This window comes from Notothenia coriiceps, unplaced genomic scaffold, assembly GCF_000735185.1.
Source record: "Notothenia coriiceps isolate Sejong01 unplaced genomic scaffold, NC01 NC01_scaffold00004071, whole genome shotgun sequence".
In the NCBI taxonomy this organism is placed as follows: domain Eukaryota; kingdom Metazoa; phylum Chordata; class Actinopteri; order Perciformes; family Nototheniidae; genus Notothenia; species Notothenia coriiceps.
Genome location: NW_011336772.1, coordinates 160586 through 176760, shown reverse-complemented (window position 1 = coordinate 176760; position 16175 = coordinate 160586). Strand labels below are relative to the sequence as shown.

General features: G+C 41.3%; 1 protein-coding gene across 3 annotated transcripts in view; it reads left to right on the top strand.

The window, feature by feature from the left end:
* nhsl1b (NHS-like 1b) overlaps positions 1–16175 on the top strand; it is a 52961-nt gene that overhangs the window by 20725 nt on the left and 16061 nt on the right. For 2 of the 3 annotated variants that reach the window (XM_010767140.1, XM_010767138.1), the window contains exons 1-3: positions 7769–7970; positions 11731–11883; positions 15264–15385. In XM_010767140.1, coding sequence (XP_010765442.1) covers positions 7916–7970; positions 11731–11883; positions 15264–15385 — 330 coding nt within the window. In that variant the 5' untranslated portion in view covers positions 7769–7915. Of the gene's footprint in view, positions 1–7768; positions 7971–11730; positions 11884–15263; positions 15386–16175 lie in introns of those variants that run through there. The other variant, XM_010767139.1, reaches the window with a different exon arrangement.

Here is a 16175-nt window from a genome sequence, read left to right as displayed (position 1 = left end):
GTAAGATCGAGATTGTGTGTTTGTGTGTCAACAGCATAAAAATAGACGCCTACAGCCAGGACAAAGTGTTCAGGGATGTAATATATTAATCTGGACCTCCCCGAAGGTCTAGATTGTAATGAGTGACGTTGTCTAAAGGCAGTAGATTGTAGTGAGAGCTGCAGGCACACGTTCACACATGCATATAGTATGTACAACATACACACACAAACACACACATAATGATGTCAGCAAACTGCTGCTAGCCAGTGACACACACAACCACACTCAGGCCTTGTGGTAATTGATTTGCCGTGTCCTTCGAGGGTCCACTGGAGAGGGAGAAGCCAGGAGTCGATATGAGTGGAGACAGTGTGGCTGGATGGTAATGGCTCTTAATGCAGTCTGGTGCTGCCAGGGGTCTGTCTCTATGTTACAATACCAGTGGAGCTTTCCACTGGGGAAATTATTTTACGATAGCATGTCAGCATGTGTTACGCACCTGCCTAGTGGATAAGAATTGCTTCATTGAATAAAAAAAAATGCTGACAAAATCCACATAAAAAAAAAGAAGCTCAACCCTGAAATCTCAAAGGCCACAATGCTTCTCGGTTATTGCAGAAACAACTAACTGAATGTCTTTCCTCCATGTCCTGCTCACCCTATTGGGGTTCACTTATGACCAATTTGCTGTTCATCAGAAAAATAACTATGTTTTGGAAAACATTTCTGGACCAAATGACTGACCAATAGAAAAATCTACAGAGCTGCTGGTGTAAGAGAGTCTACAGCCATGACAGCAGACATATCAGTGCTTTGAGCTCAAGGTCAAATTCTGCAGGCTAACATGTTACATCATGACGTTGAGATGCTTACTGTATATACAAAACAGGAGGCTGATGGGACTGCAAATACAATTGTTGACCTGATGATGGATTTAAGTAATGTGTCAGAAACAACCAATTTCATTTTAATTCTTGCTGAGGGGAACATGAATGCCTGTATCAAATTAGGATATATCATCTTGGCACCATGAAGATCTGGACCCAATTTTGTTGCAATCCATCCGATTGTTGTTTTTTGGTTGTGTAACTACAAAACGTGTTGTCCCACATCCTTACAAACCTTCTTGTTTAATCTTTTTGTCCTGCCAACGTCAGGGGGGGCAACAGGCCAGTGGGGTTGGGTTGCGTTTCATTAGATGCAATACTGTGTTGCCTGGGGGAAATGGACGGTTAGCTACAAATCCATCCTGACAGGGACATAAAAGCCTCAAAACTGCCACCCTCCTGAAGGCCCCAAAAGCTCAGGCGTACCAATCAGCCAGCTCGTAAAGTAACCACGTTGTAACGCCCTGCTCAACTGGCGTGTACATTTTAAAAGTGACCCGCCTTTCATTGTTCTGAAACTGACATTAGGCTCTAAAGGTTGACTTGTTAAATGATTGTATAGAAAGGACGTTTTCACGGTTGCACACCCCCATGTCAGTTGGTACTCCTGTAGCTTTTAGTTGACCTGGGCTTTGTTTTTAAGCTTTTCGTTGTGGGTCCTTGTTTTAATACGGTGCTGAGGCACAGAGTTGTCATGCACAACAATGTTTTTACAGGACAGACTAGACTAATGCAGTCTTGTCTGTTCACTTGCCGACAGAGAGGTGCATACATCCTCTATCTGTTCCATCTCAATTTCCCTGGCTTGAATTTCAAAGAGGGTCGGGTGGGGTCATGCGCCAAGGGAGGGAAAATGAGGCACGACCGCCAAGCCTGCTGGGCTTTTGTGTATGTTTGTGTGTATTATAACTGTTTTTCATGCATCTTTACCTATGGTTATTCTGCCTTCACACTCCATTTATCTGTCTGCTGTTACCCTGCCCTCCCTTCCTGACTTTTCTCTCCCAGCTGTCTTTACCTCCGCTCTCCCGTTTCTTTTGTCCCCCTAAACACTGCCCTTTCTATCCTGCCTCGCATCGCTACTCAGCAAAATGGCTCCGCTTCTACCACATCAAAGAATCGTTCAACATTTTGTGAATGCAAACTTTGCTTTCCCATCTCTTCCCTTCTTTGAAAGTACGTTTGAAAAGTTATGCTTTTGATACCATCTCCATTTTACCCGCACATTAGTATTGTGCTGCACTTTTCAAAGACATTCATCCACATTCACACATATCAAGCTGTGTGAGAACAGCTACATGGTGTTTGAACAGAAAACACAAATACACGCGGGCCACCACATCAATGCGATGATATTTGTGAAACTGAAAATAAACAAATAGACCAGAGTCTGATTATGTGAGTGATGGTGTGAGCATGCTCAGGGTGTACTCAGAGGGTTTTCTCATGGATCACAAAGGAGGAGCAGCCTATAGAGGGAGGCTCCACTGCCTTTTATCATGAAGAATAATCTTGGGTACAACACAGACACACTCACAAAATGCAATCAAATCTCCCCAATTATTGCTATTAGCAAAGTAGCCTAAAACGTTGTGTGTGTAACTTGTACACACAGACACACACAGTGACAAGATATGTATCACACACTTGCATTTAGTGGCAGATAAATAATCTCTGCACAAACACAACAACTTGTTTGTGAAAATTACATGTTGTGAGCTACTTCACTCCAATTTGTCTCCTTAAGTCTGATTTATTTGAACCCCCGCCATATTCTGCATTTAATCATGCAAATGCACTGCTTATGGGACTGTCTGTATGTGTGTGTGAGAGAGTGAGTGTGTGTGATGGAATCCCAGCTGCATCAATGGAGTAGGTCAGACGGAAACACTAGAAGAGGGATGGGACGGGACGGGGGGAAGTAAAGGAGCGTTACCCAGTGACCTCTGTCTGCTGAACAGACCGAAGTGCAACAGAAGAAAGAAAGACTGACAGACGGACGGAGAGAGTTAGAGAGACAAGCAGGAGGGATGAGAGGGAGACAACTAGTGTGTGTGTGTGTGTGTGTGTGTGTGTGTGTGTGTGTGTGTGTGTGTGTGTGTGTGTGTGTGTGTGTGTGTGTGTGTGTGTGTGTGTGTGTGTGTAATGCGCGGGAACTACAACCCATGCTAAAATCATCAGTGCCAGAAAAACAGTTATATCGCAGCATGTTTACTCAGCCAAGGCCCTCTGTCACCTTGGTTTCAGTGTGTGTGTGTTTGAGAGACAGTTGTGTTTATTCAGGAGTGAGTTTGAAGTTGAACCTAGCTTAACTACCTTTTTATGAGCACTGTAGAGAGTGGTTTCCCTCTTATCTATGTGTAGCTTCTTTATCACTGTAATGGAAACTCTTAAACTACAGCATACTACTCTGACTCATGGTAATAGCTCTCTAATGATCACAGATTTGTTTGTGCAGTCTTTCTCATGTTTACTTACTCAAAGAAAATCCTGCATTTAAATATGGTGTATGATCATTAACCCCTCAACCTTCATCATACTGAACTTCCTCCCCCGCTCCCTGCGCTGTTAGATAATTCATGCCCTGCTCTATATCTCTGAGACCCAGCGATCAGGTTCTCATTGACCCCTGTTGCTATGCTTTCATTCACAGAGATGTTGGATGAAAGAACGGGGGAAGGGATTAAAGAGCGTGTTTTTGCTCTACATGCTATAAATGATAGATTTTCATTCACAGAAAAAGAGAGATGGGATGACATAAAAGGGAAAATGTATGCAGTGTTGTTATTTATTCATTTGTCTGGGTTTGATGGTGCATTTCCTGTTTGACCCCCCTTGTTTGTTTCCTGAGGTTGTTCTTTTTTTTTTTAAATGTGTATTTTCACTTGTATTAAAACACTGATACTTCACAGATGCTATCAGGGATTTAGCTCCTTGCTTAAGGGCATCTTTCACTTCATCGTTGAGGAAAGATGATTACTTTTTTTGATTACTTGGCTAAAGTTTATGCATTCAAACCAAATTGACATGTTGTAGTGATTCTGTATCAACTCTGTTACAAACGCTGCATACAAACAGATGCAACGTGTTTGCGTGCGCTCATGTGTGAAACAAATACTTGGACTTGCACTTTCCTGCTTATCGCCACCTGGCAGGTTTTCTACAAGCTAATGGGGAGGTGGGGTGCATGGTAAAGACCTGAACAAGAAGAGAAAAGAGAAAAGAAAGGGAGACATGGAGAGTAAAACCCTTATAGTCGTTAAAGTGCTCATGTCTTAAAGATAGATATGAAAAGAGAGAAAGACAATTGACATTAGAGCATCAAGGAGAGTTAGGAGTTTTTACTAGGTCAGCTTGCCACTTCCTTTTTAAGTCCAATTATAACATTAAAAGCTGAGACCTGTCAGATGGAGGAAGGGGGGGGTGGGGGTCCGTGTGTATGTGCAAGGCAGGGTCAGGCAATTGGGGAATTTGAACGGATGTTAAATAGACTACGATATTGAATGAGAGAGGGATGTGTGTGTTTTGGGGATTGATCGTTCTGTGAAGGCTAGGACTGGAGGGAATTGGAGTTGAATCGAGAAAGATAAAAGAAAAATAACTTTCAGGGGTTTTTTGTATAGGCTTGGTTGGGAGATCCTAAAGGTCTGAATGTGAAGAAAGGAAGGGGAGCATGAGCCCCTCATCAATCTCTCTCCTATTATCGTTCCTGCACGTTCACCAGTCCTAATAATGTCTAGTGTGCAACAAGACTCGTTAATTATTCACTTCGCCCCGATTTCTCCTTATTTTTTCCTTATCACGTGAACATGGTTGTTTAACAAGAAGAGATAATCCTCATCTTGCCATAGGTCTTAATAGTAATAACCATCTGTTGTTGTTGTTGTTGTTGTTGTTGTTGTTGTGTTGAAATGCAAACAAAGCCAGTTATTATCCGCTCAAATAATTGTTTAATCTTGCTAGAATTAATGAATATAATTTGCACACAGCTAATGTAGTGAGTCATCTTTATAAATGTTTTAAAGATGCAGCAATTTGATTCAAGTCAATAATTGGATTAGTTTATTATTTAGCAACGTTTTTATTTAAAAAGGATATGTAATCGTTTTTTGTTAGTTAGACGAATCAAGTTATTTTAATGTCACCTTGGGAATAAAGGAACGTTTTTTTAAATTAAATGATAGATTCATTTAGAAAATAATGGAGAATTAATCCACACAAAAAAGTATCTTTGGTGAAAGTCCTGGTATGTTTTGCTCATACAACTAGCTAGTAAAAAGAAAAACAAAGCTCATAAAGCTACAGCTTAGCTAATCAAGATGTATTAATTGCATGGCTAAATGCTAATATGAGGAGAATTGCTCCTTAATCAGGTTCTTAATCCCCGATGTTTGTCCCGCTATATAAGCCTCTTCCTTGGAGCTCCTGGCTTCATCCACAGAGTCCTTCCGCTTCCTTCATGCGCTGCTTAGAGTATACACAGATGAAAGATTGATATTGTTTGGGCTTGGGGCTTCCATTCTTCGGTGGGGGTGAGCGGAAGGATGTCGGGACGTATGGCTGAATGGATGGATAGCTCTAATCCAAGAGGTGGCCTAGATTTGAAGCCATCCTTCAGCCGATAGAATTGTTGACCTGTCTGTCACTCTGTGCATGTGTGCCTGCGTTGACAGTCCTGGGAACAATAGACTCTTTAATGAGTGATGCCGCTTAGGCTCGCGTCTGCATAAATGATCCTAATACTGTACGCGTGCCAAACAGTGCGAGACACAAGCCAAGCAGAGCTGGTGACAAAACATGGGGACTGAAGTTAGACACGTGCTAACACCCTATCAGACAGACTTGGTGGCCTGAGATAAGCTTTTACTGTCAATATAAATGGACATACTGTACCACTATATGGACATACTGTACCTACCTAAATACCTCAGTTGAAAGTATGGGCTTTCATATTTGGTTAATTTGTCTAAAATGTATTATAGAATGTCAACAAATGTTTTGAAATAATTGCCCCTCAGAATTTCTCAAAGCCTTTACAATACTTGTTTTGTCGGATCAGCCCAAAACCTAAAGAAATGTAATTTACATTTGTGTATAAAAATGTGATTAATTTAATGATTATACACTAAATTATTAATTAGTTATTGTTTTGGCAAATATTTGAAGTGCACTGTCTCAGATTGTATATGACACGCACTGTAGGATTGTGGTTTTATAAAGTATACATATGAAGTTTATTGTAGGACCATTGATACTTAATAGTATCCATATGGTTTTGATGGGGAAGTGTAGCCCTTCCAACCATAAATGTCAGGCTGGGAAAATCTTCAACATTATTTTTATTTTAAGTACAACATGTCAACACTTCATGGCACTTGTTATGTTTAAAAAAATGAGAGCAACCACTTTGAATCAACTTTAAGTTAAAATAACTCTGTTATTTACAGTATACTCTAATAATAATAGTGTCTTCTTGTGAAGACTTTTATGAAAGTCAAACACAGTTTTAACTCTCACGAAGAATACGACATTCATAGAGACTGTTAAGTGCTTAATAACTCAAGGGCAAAAGCAACTGCAAAAATCCTGTGAATAGACACTACCTGTACAATGCAGAAATGACAAATGTTACATGAACCAAAACACACGTAAATAAATCCAAACTGTTGTTTACAGCACTTCTGAGTCTGGCTGAAAGGCTCAGATGAGCAAGGTCGAGGGGGGGGGGGGAGGGGGGAAACCTTTCTACCCACAAATTCAAGGATCATTTGCACTCCCATTCAAGCTCTTGTTGCAGCCCCCTCCCTCCCTCCCCTTATCAACCATTTGGGCTGAAAAGAAATACGTTCACATAGGGAGGGGCCGTCCTACACTCGTTGGTGTGTGTGGTTGTGCGTTTATTTGCATGGCTGTGTGCCGGAGTGTTTGTGTGTGTGTGAGCAGATTGCACAATGGGAGGATTGTATGTGATCTATATTCATGTGGCACAGATTCAGTGGCCATGTGCGCACAGGCAGGCTGGGAATGATCAGATGGAGGAAGAGGGGTTCATAAAAAAACATCCAGAGGGAAGAACAAATTAAAATGATATATGGAAAAGAAGCTCTATTAAAAAAATTGGGTTTTAAATAACCAAAGGCATCGGTTTAGTCCTTTTAAGCTAATGTTGTTTTACTAACCATAAATTGGAACAAATTGAGACCAAACGAGATAAATGTCAGGGCTTTAGTGCATTATACTGTGTCTAATTGTGTTTCCTGTTGGCGCTACACTCTGCATACAGGTGGGACCTGCATTCTCCTGAGAATACCTCGTGAAAAGCTACATTTCTTTTCAAGGGTGTACAAGCTTCTCCCGGAGAGGTGACTGATAGTTTAATTGGATGCATAAATATTCCCCAGATTAGTCTGTCAAAGCGGCAACACACTGACACTCACACTGAGCGGTGTACAAAGTCAGGAAGAGATAGAAAGAGAGCGCAAGGAACTGAAATGAAAAGTGAACTGCTTTGTAAAAGTGCACGGTTTGCCTGTTCATTTCAATAAGGCATGTTTAACTTTCAGCTATATCCAGAGTCCCGCAGAGTGAAGAAGAAAGAGGGTGTAGGGAGAGAAGAGAACGAGTGATGATGAGAAATGAAGGGAGAGGCAGCCAGAACTCCTTGGTAACCAATGCACAGAGGAGCAGAGGGGCCGGTCCTACACCCCTCCCGCTGTGTGTGTGTGTGTGTGTGTGTGTGTGTGTGTGTGTGTGTGTGTGTGTGTGTGTGTGTGTGTGTGTGTGTGTGTGTGTGTGTGTCTCCAAGGACTGGACTGCCTGAGGGGGGAGTGTTGGACTCAGTGTGTGTTTAGAGAGAGAGAGATAGGTTAGAGAATCATAGTAGACGCTCGCACAGACTCCTCGCCGGGCTGCGTGTAGTCACAATGTGAGCCGAAACCAGAACCACTTCATCCCCTATTCCTCTCTGTTTACCTGGACTTGGATATTTTGTGTCTGTCAAGGACAGTTTAAAAAAAATAGAAGGACACATACATTTAACCGGAATAATGGTGTTTATCGGGACCTCGTTAAAATCTGTGATTAAATACTTCAAAAGGAAGGGTAAGATGTGTTTTATTCTACTCTATATTGATTATCAATGCGTCTGAGAAGTATTTTCTGCTGGTGGAGTGGATCTCAATTTGTTTTTGTATCAATTTGACAGGAATATTTAAATACTAGTGTCTGTAATTACTCCATTGGTCCCTGCTAATTTGAATGGCCATTTTGAATCACGTTATTGAAGCTTGGCTGTATGTAATGTGTATACAACATCTTAAATGATTTATATACTTTCAACACAAACAAATGCTTCACTGCTGACTCTGCTGAGCCCAGGGACGACCCTCTGTTGGACCCTGTTACCAGGTAACCACTGGGACAACACTTCACAGAGCCGAAAAACTATTAGCTGTAAATAACCCGACAGCGTTTGTAAAGGTAGCAGCTGGAAGCCTTTTGGACAACAGCCACTCGATTAGATATAGTTGGGCCATTTTCTTTCTTTCTGGAGCAATTTAGACGTTTTTTAATGTTTACTTGGTTCTAAACACTCCCGATAATCTGATCTTGATATTCAAAGAAACAATTGTAGGTCTGTTTGCCAAGCATGTGCAGTGGATTCTTATTAGCAGGATTAGTTCATGCTCCAAGGCTGTATAGTGTAGATATTCCTTCAATGGCTGTGTATTAAGCAAATGAGGGTTTAACAACAGGGCGAGCTGACTGTGCGGACTCTAATCTCAGGTGTATTCATAACATGTGTTACAGTCAAGGCTGAGGTGATATTGTTAATGATTAGCTCAGCGTTTTCCTACCTCACGCGTCTTATCTTGCACATGTCTGCACTTTGCGCCTCAGCTGGGCCCCTTGGTCCTCGACTGCAGTCCAGAGACCCCCATCTTTTTTTATACTATCAGGACTGCACAAACTTTGAAGATATAAAAGATGTAAACTGCATTGATTCTATGATATTAATAATCATGTGAGGCATAAAGATACCCTTGACATTTGACCATTTTCAATACGACAGGTAGAACTAAAATGCTTTTTTATTTTATTACGTTATCAAGAGGGTCTGTTAAGAGAAATATCCCCTATAATCTCTGCGTTTACAACCCTTTCTTTAACTAGTATGTTATATCTCAAAAATCTACCTGAACAAATGATTATCCTTAAAGAACATAGAGCGTTTTATTATGCATGAAAGTCAATACTATATTTGCTGATGATTGGGGAACCAGTTCAGTATTAACCTAGGTTATTGATTGTAACAGCTAATAATGAGTGCGTGTCTACGTGCATTCAAATGCATTTTCCAGTTGTCCTGTGCAGCCTCTGATGTCACCTGTTTGCTCAGAGTTTTAGTGTAGGGATGTAGATGGCCAGAAGGATTAGAAGACTCCTCAAAGAGTGTGTGTGTGTGTGTGTGTGTGTGTGTGTGTGTGTGTGTGTGTGTGTGTGTGTGTGTGTGTGTGTGTGTGTGTGTGTGTGTGTGTGTGTGTGTGTGTGGAGCTAGGGCATATTGTGGCACTGAAAGGCCTGATGTGGAGACCGATGCAGAGAGACAATGCAGGCTTTGTGTCCATAGTCCCCATGTCCTTGGTCTGCCTAGCCCTGCTGAGGTCTATTCAAACCCCACGATCTGAAAGGGGCTGGGGGAGGGCTACCTGTGCTCAGTGTGTGTGTGGGAGAGCAAGAATATTAGAAATGGGTTTCATAAGAAATAGATTAAGTACACCCTTATTAAGCCAGACAAGCTGATTTAAGGATGTAATCTTATTTACTCACAGCTGAAGTGACACTGCCTTGCATATTGGTCTGGTGTGAGCTCCAAAATAAACTACTGGCCTGCTTTTATAACCTTCACATTTCAAATTCAACATCTCCAGTCTGGACTTGTGTTCAGAGGATTATTGCCTATTGAAGATTTGATTGATTATTCGGACCAGTGTAGGCAAGCTGCTACACCATGTTGAACAACACTGTTAGACCATCACAGTAAAACCCTGTTTACATATACACAAGTTTACACCCATCACACACCCTCACAAAATGTAAAAACTGAAGGTGTTGTGAGTTTTTTGGCAACCCTTTAGGCTCGTGGTGTTACAGTCCTAATCATTTTTCGCGAAGATCTGTACAAGACTATGTTTATAAGAGGTTATTCTGTTGGGACTCCGGTCGCAGAACTTATTCTACACACAAGATATCTTGTTGTTTGTTTTTTCCCTGCATGCATTGTGCCCTATGTGTTACAACTGACTCATGTGGTTGTTGTTTATAAAGTAAACAACAGGCTCTCTGTCTCTGTTGTATTTTTACTCATACATTGCCAAGCATGTAAAAAGGAATTAGAAAATATGTTGATGAAGAGAACTTTTTTAAGTGTTTGGTAACAGGGTGAATGGAGACATGAATAAACACAATGACCTCTCCCTATGGCAGTCAGCGGCTGACCGTTCCTCCTAGAGGTAAAAGGTTGTAGAGACAGACGTAAGGGTGCCATTAGTCAACAGCAGAAGTTGGCACACTGGACTGCTGCTTAAAAATAGATATCCAACGTATGTACCCATTAGTCGCACAGTGCTAGTCACAAATAGCTAAAGTTCGATAGTCACAGAAGATCTTCTCAGAGTCTTTTCAGACATTATAAAAACAGTGTCACAATCTCACACTTTCTCCAACGACCAATTTGCAGCCATAGGCATACCGCCCTTTAGGCCTCCTGTCCTCCCCCGACACGCACACACACTATGCATCCTACTATGGCTCATTAGCACCTGTGAAAGGCATTCAACCAAAACCAGTCCACACTCCCGGCCCCTTTCATGACCCGTCCCCTTCCTCCTGGGTCCTCCAAACCCTCAGTCACAGTCAGTTGGACATGTTGTGATGGTCAGGACAGGGACAAACATAGCAGTCTTAAATGGAGCTAGTCCTACACCCACGCTCACCAACTTTGGCTTGGATACGCTCACTTGGTAAGCTTAACTTTTGGGAAGTGTACTTGTTAATCTTGGTGTTTACTCTCAGTCGTTTGGCTGACACTTGTATTTTGTGGCTTACATATTCAGCATGGGAATAGGCTTCAGTTTCTGGGTCATCAGCATTACACACCATCAGCCGTAGCAAAATAGAAAGCAGCTAAATATTGTTTAAGGATGTTGAACTGAAAGAAGTGCTCAAGGAAAACCATCAAGAAACAGAGGAGTGTGTTCCCTATTTAGTAAAGACAGGTGGTTTGATGTTTAACACAGTAGTGTTTGTTAAGCTTTTAAATACTTTTGTGATCTAGTGATTTCATTGAATGAGTATTTGTTATTGTTTTTCTGAAGCGATTTCTCTCAGGACTAGTTAGCTAGTTTCAAAGTTAGCTTTTGTACCTTTTCAGTATCATGTTTATTTTTCTGAGCTGGGTATCATGTGGTTAGTGTTTCCCTCCAACTTATTCATCCCTCCTCCCCCTCGGACTTGTGTGGCCTTGTGTGTGATGTCTCAGATGTGTGTCATGTTGTTGGTGTGAAGATTTGCACCTCGATGCAAAGCACCTTAATCTACTTCCCCTTCCTCTTCTCCGACAAAAATAAACAAATCCCTCTAGTTGCCACTACTGCCTGTGCAGGACACTATTCATTCTCAGACTCTGTTACCAAAGGATTTAGACTTTGTTAACCCTATTTTTGTCATATTTCAACTGTTGCTGGTCTGCAACAACTGGTCATGGGAAGATGTTTTCAGAATACCCTTCAGGAGTGTTAATACAATTGGAAGTTGAACTAAATCAACTAAATTCTCTGACCTTATCTCTGTGTTTCTGCAGCTGTGTCCAACCTGGATGAGGAGAGCAAGTGGACGGTGCATTACACAGCTCCGTGGCACCAGCAGGAGAACGTCTTCCTGCCTGGCAGCCGCCCCCCCGCCGTAGAAGACCTCCACCGCCAGGCCAAAGTCAACCTGAAGAGCGCCCTGCGAGGTAAGGATTACTATAATTGGACTGCTTCAGAGAGTTTGTAATGATCCAACATGATCACAACAACAAACAATGGTGGTGGGTTATCTGATATTCAGGTATGCACAATGGGTCCAGTGCTGCTGTTGGCAATGAGTATAATATTACAGCCTCTAGAATTAATACAAAACATGGAAGAAAGCAATTTGACATGGTGAAGTTGTCTTGTGTTGTTTAACTCAATATACAATCATGTAAAAGGTGGAAGTTTGTTTCAGCTCTAATTGAAATGTTTTTGAGGAATTTTATTTCAAATGTATATATGAATAGCTTCCCCAATCAATCCTTTACTTCCCTATCAACTAAATCTACAAATATACACACTTAAAAATCTAAATTGTGGGAATATTGCCGGACCTCCTCATATTTGGAACTGAACATCAGGGCGTCAGAGAAAAGATCAGCTGTGTTTGTCTGCAACATTGTTAAAATGTCCAAACCTGTAAACTGTGTTCACCCCAAAGTTTAGCCAACAACACAACGGTGCGAGATCCTCTCCTTCCTGTTTGTCCAGTCCAATCAGAGAAAAACAGACACAGCCTTGTTGTCAGACAAACACAGGGAGTTGAGTGACAACAGAGTGACAACTTTTTAATATCCAGGATAGTGGGAATGCCAGTTAATGCTGGCACCTGTTTACCCAACAGTTCCTGGGAACCAGAGCTGGGAAAGTTGTCCGGTCATTTCTAAGATAACGGATGACAGGCAGGTGTGAGAAAAAGCTTGGAAGAGTGTGGGTGGGTGCGTACGTACGTGGGTGGATTTTTTTACAGTCAAGGCTTGTTGTTTACATAGGGTGACCTTGTTTAGTGCCAGATAAAAACCAGGCTAATAGAGGGAGATAGAGATAAATAGGGAGAAGCCGGTTGTAACATGATGCCTACAGTGTGTAAAGCTTTAGTCATCGCCGTAAACAAACATACACACACCCCAAGTTGTTTTTCTTTGTCCTTTGCATTGTTTGACACCTTTGCTGTTGCATATTTCTTCCTGCAATATTGATGTTGCTAGGTACTCAAACACCACCTGGTAGGTAGGATTTATTCAGCCCCCCCTCCTCATTCTGTCACTGGCCTTTCCTCCTGTCATCCCTTCCCAGCCCCAGGGGTCCTCACTGAAAGACAACAGGTGTCCAATGGGAGCACCTGTGCTGAATGTGTCTTTGTGTTTAAGCGCTTCGTGTTATGGTCCACTCCCATGCAGCTGAGAGTGGAGGTTACACATCTAACTACAGCCCAGCCTCAGAAATATATTTAATTTAGTGTTTACTCAGTGGTTTTTGCATTATTTCCAAATACAACAATATAAATACTTTTGCATACTACTTTAATCACTATATTTCATTACATTTCCACAATAATAACAGTATTTATACAAGATATTTTATTACTTATTGCTTAATTTATCAGGAGCGCATACCCAAATAGTCCTTAAACCCAGTGCTTGCATGAGCATAGCAGGATACACATATCTACTTTCTACACTGCAAAGGCAAATAATCAAACAATCAGATGGCATGTGCTTCCCCTTTTTGTTTCACTCTCACATGGATTTCTGTGTGTGTTCAGCCGTGAGGCTTTTGCAAGCTGCTGGTGAGATACAGAAAATACCCCAACAGGTCGACATAGAGCAGAGGTTTTACATAACACTCGCCTGTGTGTGTCAATAACATCACAAACAATAAAGTCAATGATGTCATTCAGTGTTAACCAGGGCACCAGCTTGTTGTTAGGATTTATTTTTCTTTTGCAAGAATAAATGTGAATTAATAATAATGTATTTTCTAGCTGTGAGGTCATACAGAAACTCTAAGATATAATGTTTTAAAAATATTGTTATATTCTTTTAATTCTCTCTATCCATTAGTCTCTCTGCTCCTTGTCTCGTGTCCCCTCCCTTCACTTCTTCCTAGCAACAAGCAGCTCATCAAGTCCTATTTATCTAATCAACCTTCCCCAATCATCACAACTGCTCCGCTCCCCCTCATCATCCTCATCACGCTTCTTAAAACCCTTCTTCCACACCGCTACCACATCAGCTTGTTACACTTGCTACCTTTGCCAACCCCATTAGGATCCATTTACTGACAGCATTATACATGCACCAGCGTGTGTCTCCACAGAGATGGGCTGCAATTAGCTATGGAGATAGATGCCACATGAAAGGGATCTGAAGCAGCATCTCTGAGGTGCCAGGCGAGGAGCGATGTGGCTGTACACACGTGTCACTCAGCAAAAGGGATTTTGATTGTGCATCACACACTGCTTAAATCCCAATGAAGCAAGATAGAAGACCAGCGAGGTTTACATTTGTATGGATTAGGGATAATATGCAGAGAAAGACATGTATGCATGTCAGTTGATATGCTTTCAATTTAGAACAGGGCCAATTTAGTTTATTTTTTATTCGAAACTTTTCAAAAACAAATGTGTGAGGTTCATAATAAAACAGTACATCAGCAAATGGAAACACAACCCCCAACTGTGTGTTTTAGTCATAGCAGTACTACGTGAATATAATTAGCTAATTCAAGACTCGACAAAGGATATACTAGTAGATACTTGCAGTGACAAAGAGAGATGATGTGCTAAATGCCCCCTTAGAGGAAGAGGGGGATGGAGGAGAGAGAGGGACAGTTCTGCCATCTGTGTGTTACAGACTGAAACTGATACCCCCGCCTATTACACACACACACACAATCATATATCAAGTATTTTCTTATCACACAGTGGCATACACACACAAACACACACACACACACACACACACACACCCAGACGTACATCACCAGCCCGTCACAGCAGGTGGTGACGAGAGGGAGTGTGAGCAGCGCTTGGCAGCGTCAAACAGGGACTGATACACTGATGAACACACACACACACACACACACACACACACACACACACACACACACACACACACACACACACACACACACACACACACACACACACAGTTATAGCAAAATACGTCTTTCTGTGTCCTATAGATATTTCACACATCCCTACTACTTTAGTGTTATTGAATTACTTATTTATGAATATTGTACGCTCAAATTAGCCTGTACAAATTACACATTACATTTTTGGTACATCAATATATCTTGGAGTAGCAAAGAAGGATGAGTGTGAACTGTAGAAACTCTTCAGTATCACACTCAACACAAGCTCTGTTCAAAAGTATTGTGATCATTTCCCCTGACAAATTATTCGCAAATATATACCCGTGATCTTAATGAGTATCTGGTTGCAAATGTTAAAAGCTCAGAGAAAGACAACGATCAGGGCAATCCAAGTATTCGTTGTCTATATTAACATATTCCTTTGTTGTTGTTTGTCCTGCAGAATGCGACAAGTTGAGGAAAGATGGATTCAGGAGCTCTCAGTACTACTCTCAGGGTCCCACCTTCTCTGACCCCTTACAGTCCAACAGCAGCCTGCAGGATGAAGAGGAGGATGATAAGAAGGTACACAAACACAACTTTTACAGTCAACACATTTAGATGTTATTGAAGTACATGTGTTCACAGCAGTGCTTTGCAACTGATTCAGCAGAAACTCATCTCCAGTACTTTAAGCAGTGTCAGAATGCCCTCTAGTGGTCAGATATTATAATGCACATTTTTCTTAATTTACAATAAATACTTCTCTGACTCCCTGGCAGACAGTACTTTCCAATTTATTTTTTACACAAATAATTTTACATTTTAATTTCTGGATTTCTACCCTGTTGGTCTAGCTATTTAAAATAGTCTAGCAAACAATATTTTGTGAGTTAGTTAGAAATGATTTTACTTAAAGGGGACCTATCATGCAAAATGCACTTTGTGATGTCTTTTATACACAAAATAAATGTGTCCCTGGTGTGTCGGGGAACTCACGCAGCGTCAGAAAATAAAACCCTCTCTTTTCCTCCATACCCAAATCTTTTAAAAACGTGTGTACAACGAGCGGATACAGATTTCCATCCGCTGTGACGTCATAGCGGCGGCGGACCCACAGAAAGTTGCTATCAGAAACAATGCCTAACGTGTTTTGGACGTAATCTCGTCTTTGTTTACATTAGCAAGCCTCGCTAACACTCAGAGCTAACCTGTAGAGCACATGTGTTTAAAAAGCAGGAATTAAAAAGAACTCACCTTATGATAAACCCACAAGACAAAAAGCATTTGAGCTCCATACTGTTTCAGAAATAATCTTTGATGTGGTTTAGAACAGGATGGCGTTTTATCACAGCAGAATTTAACTTTATCTCCG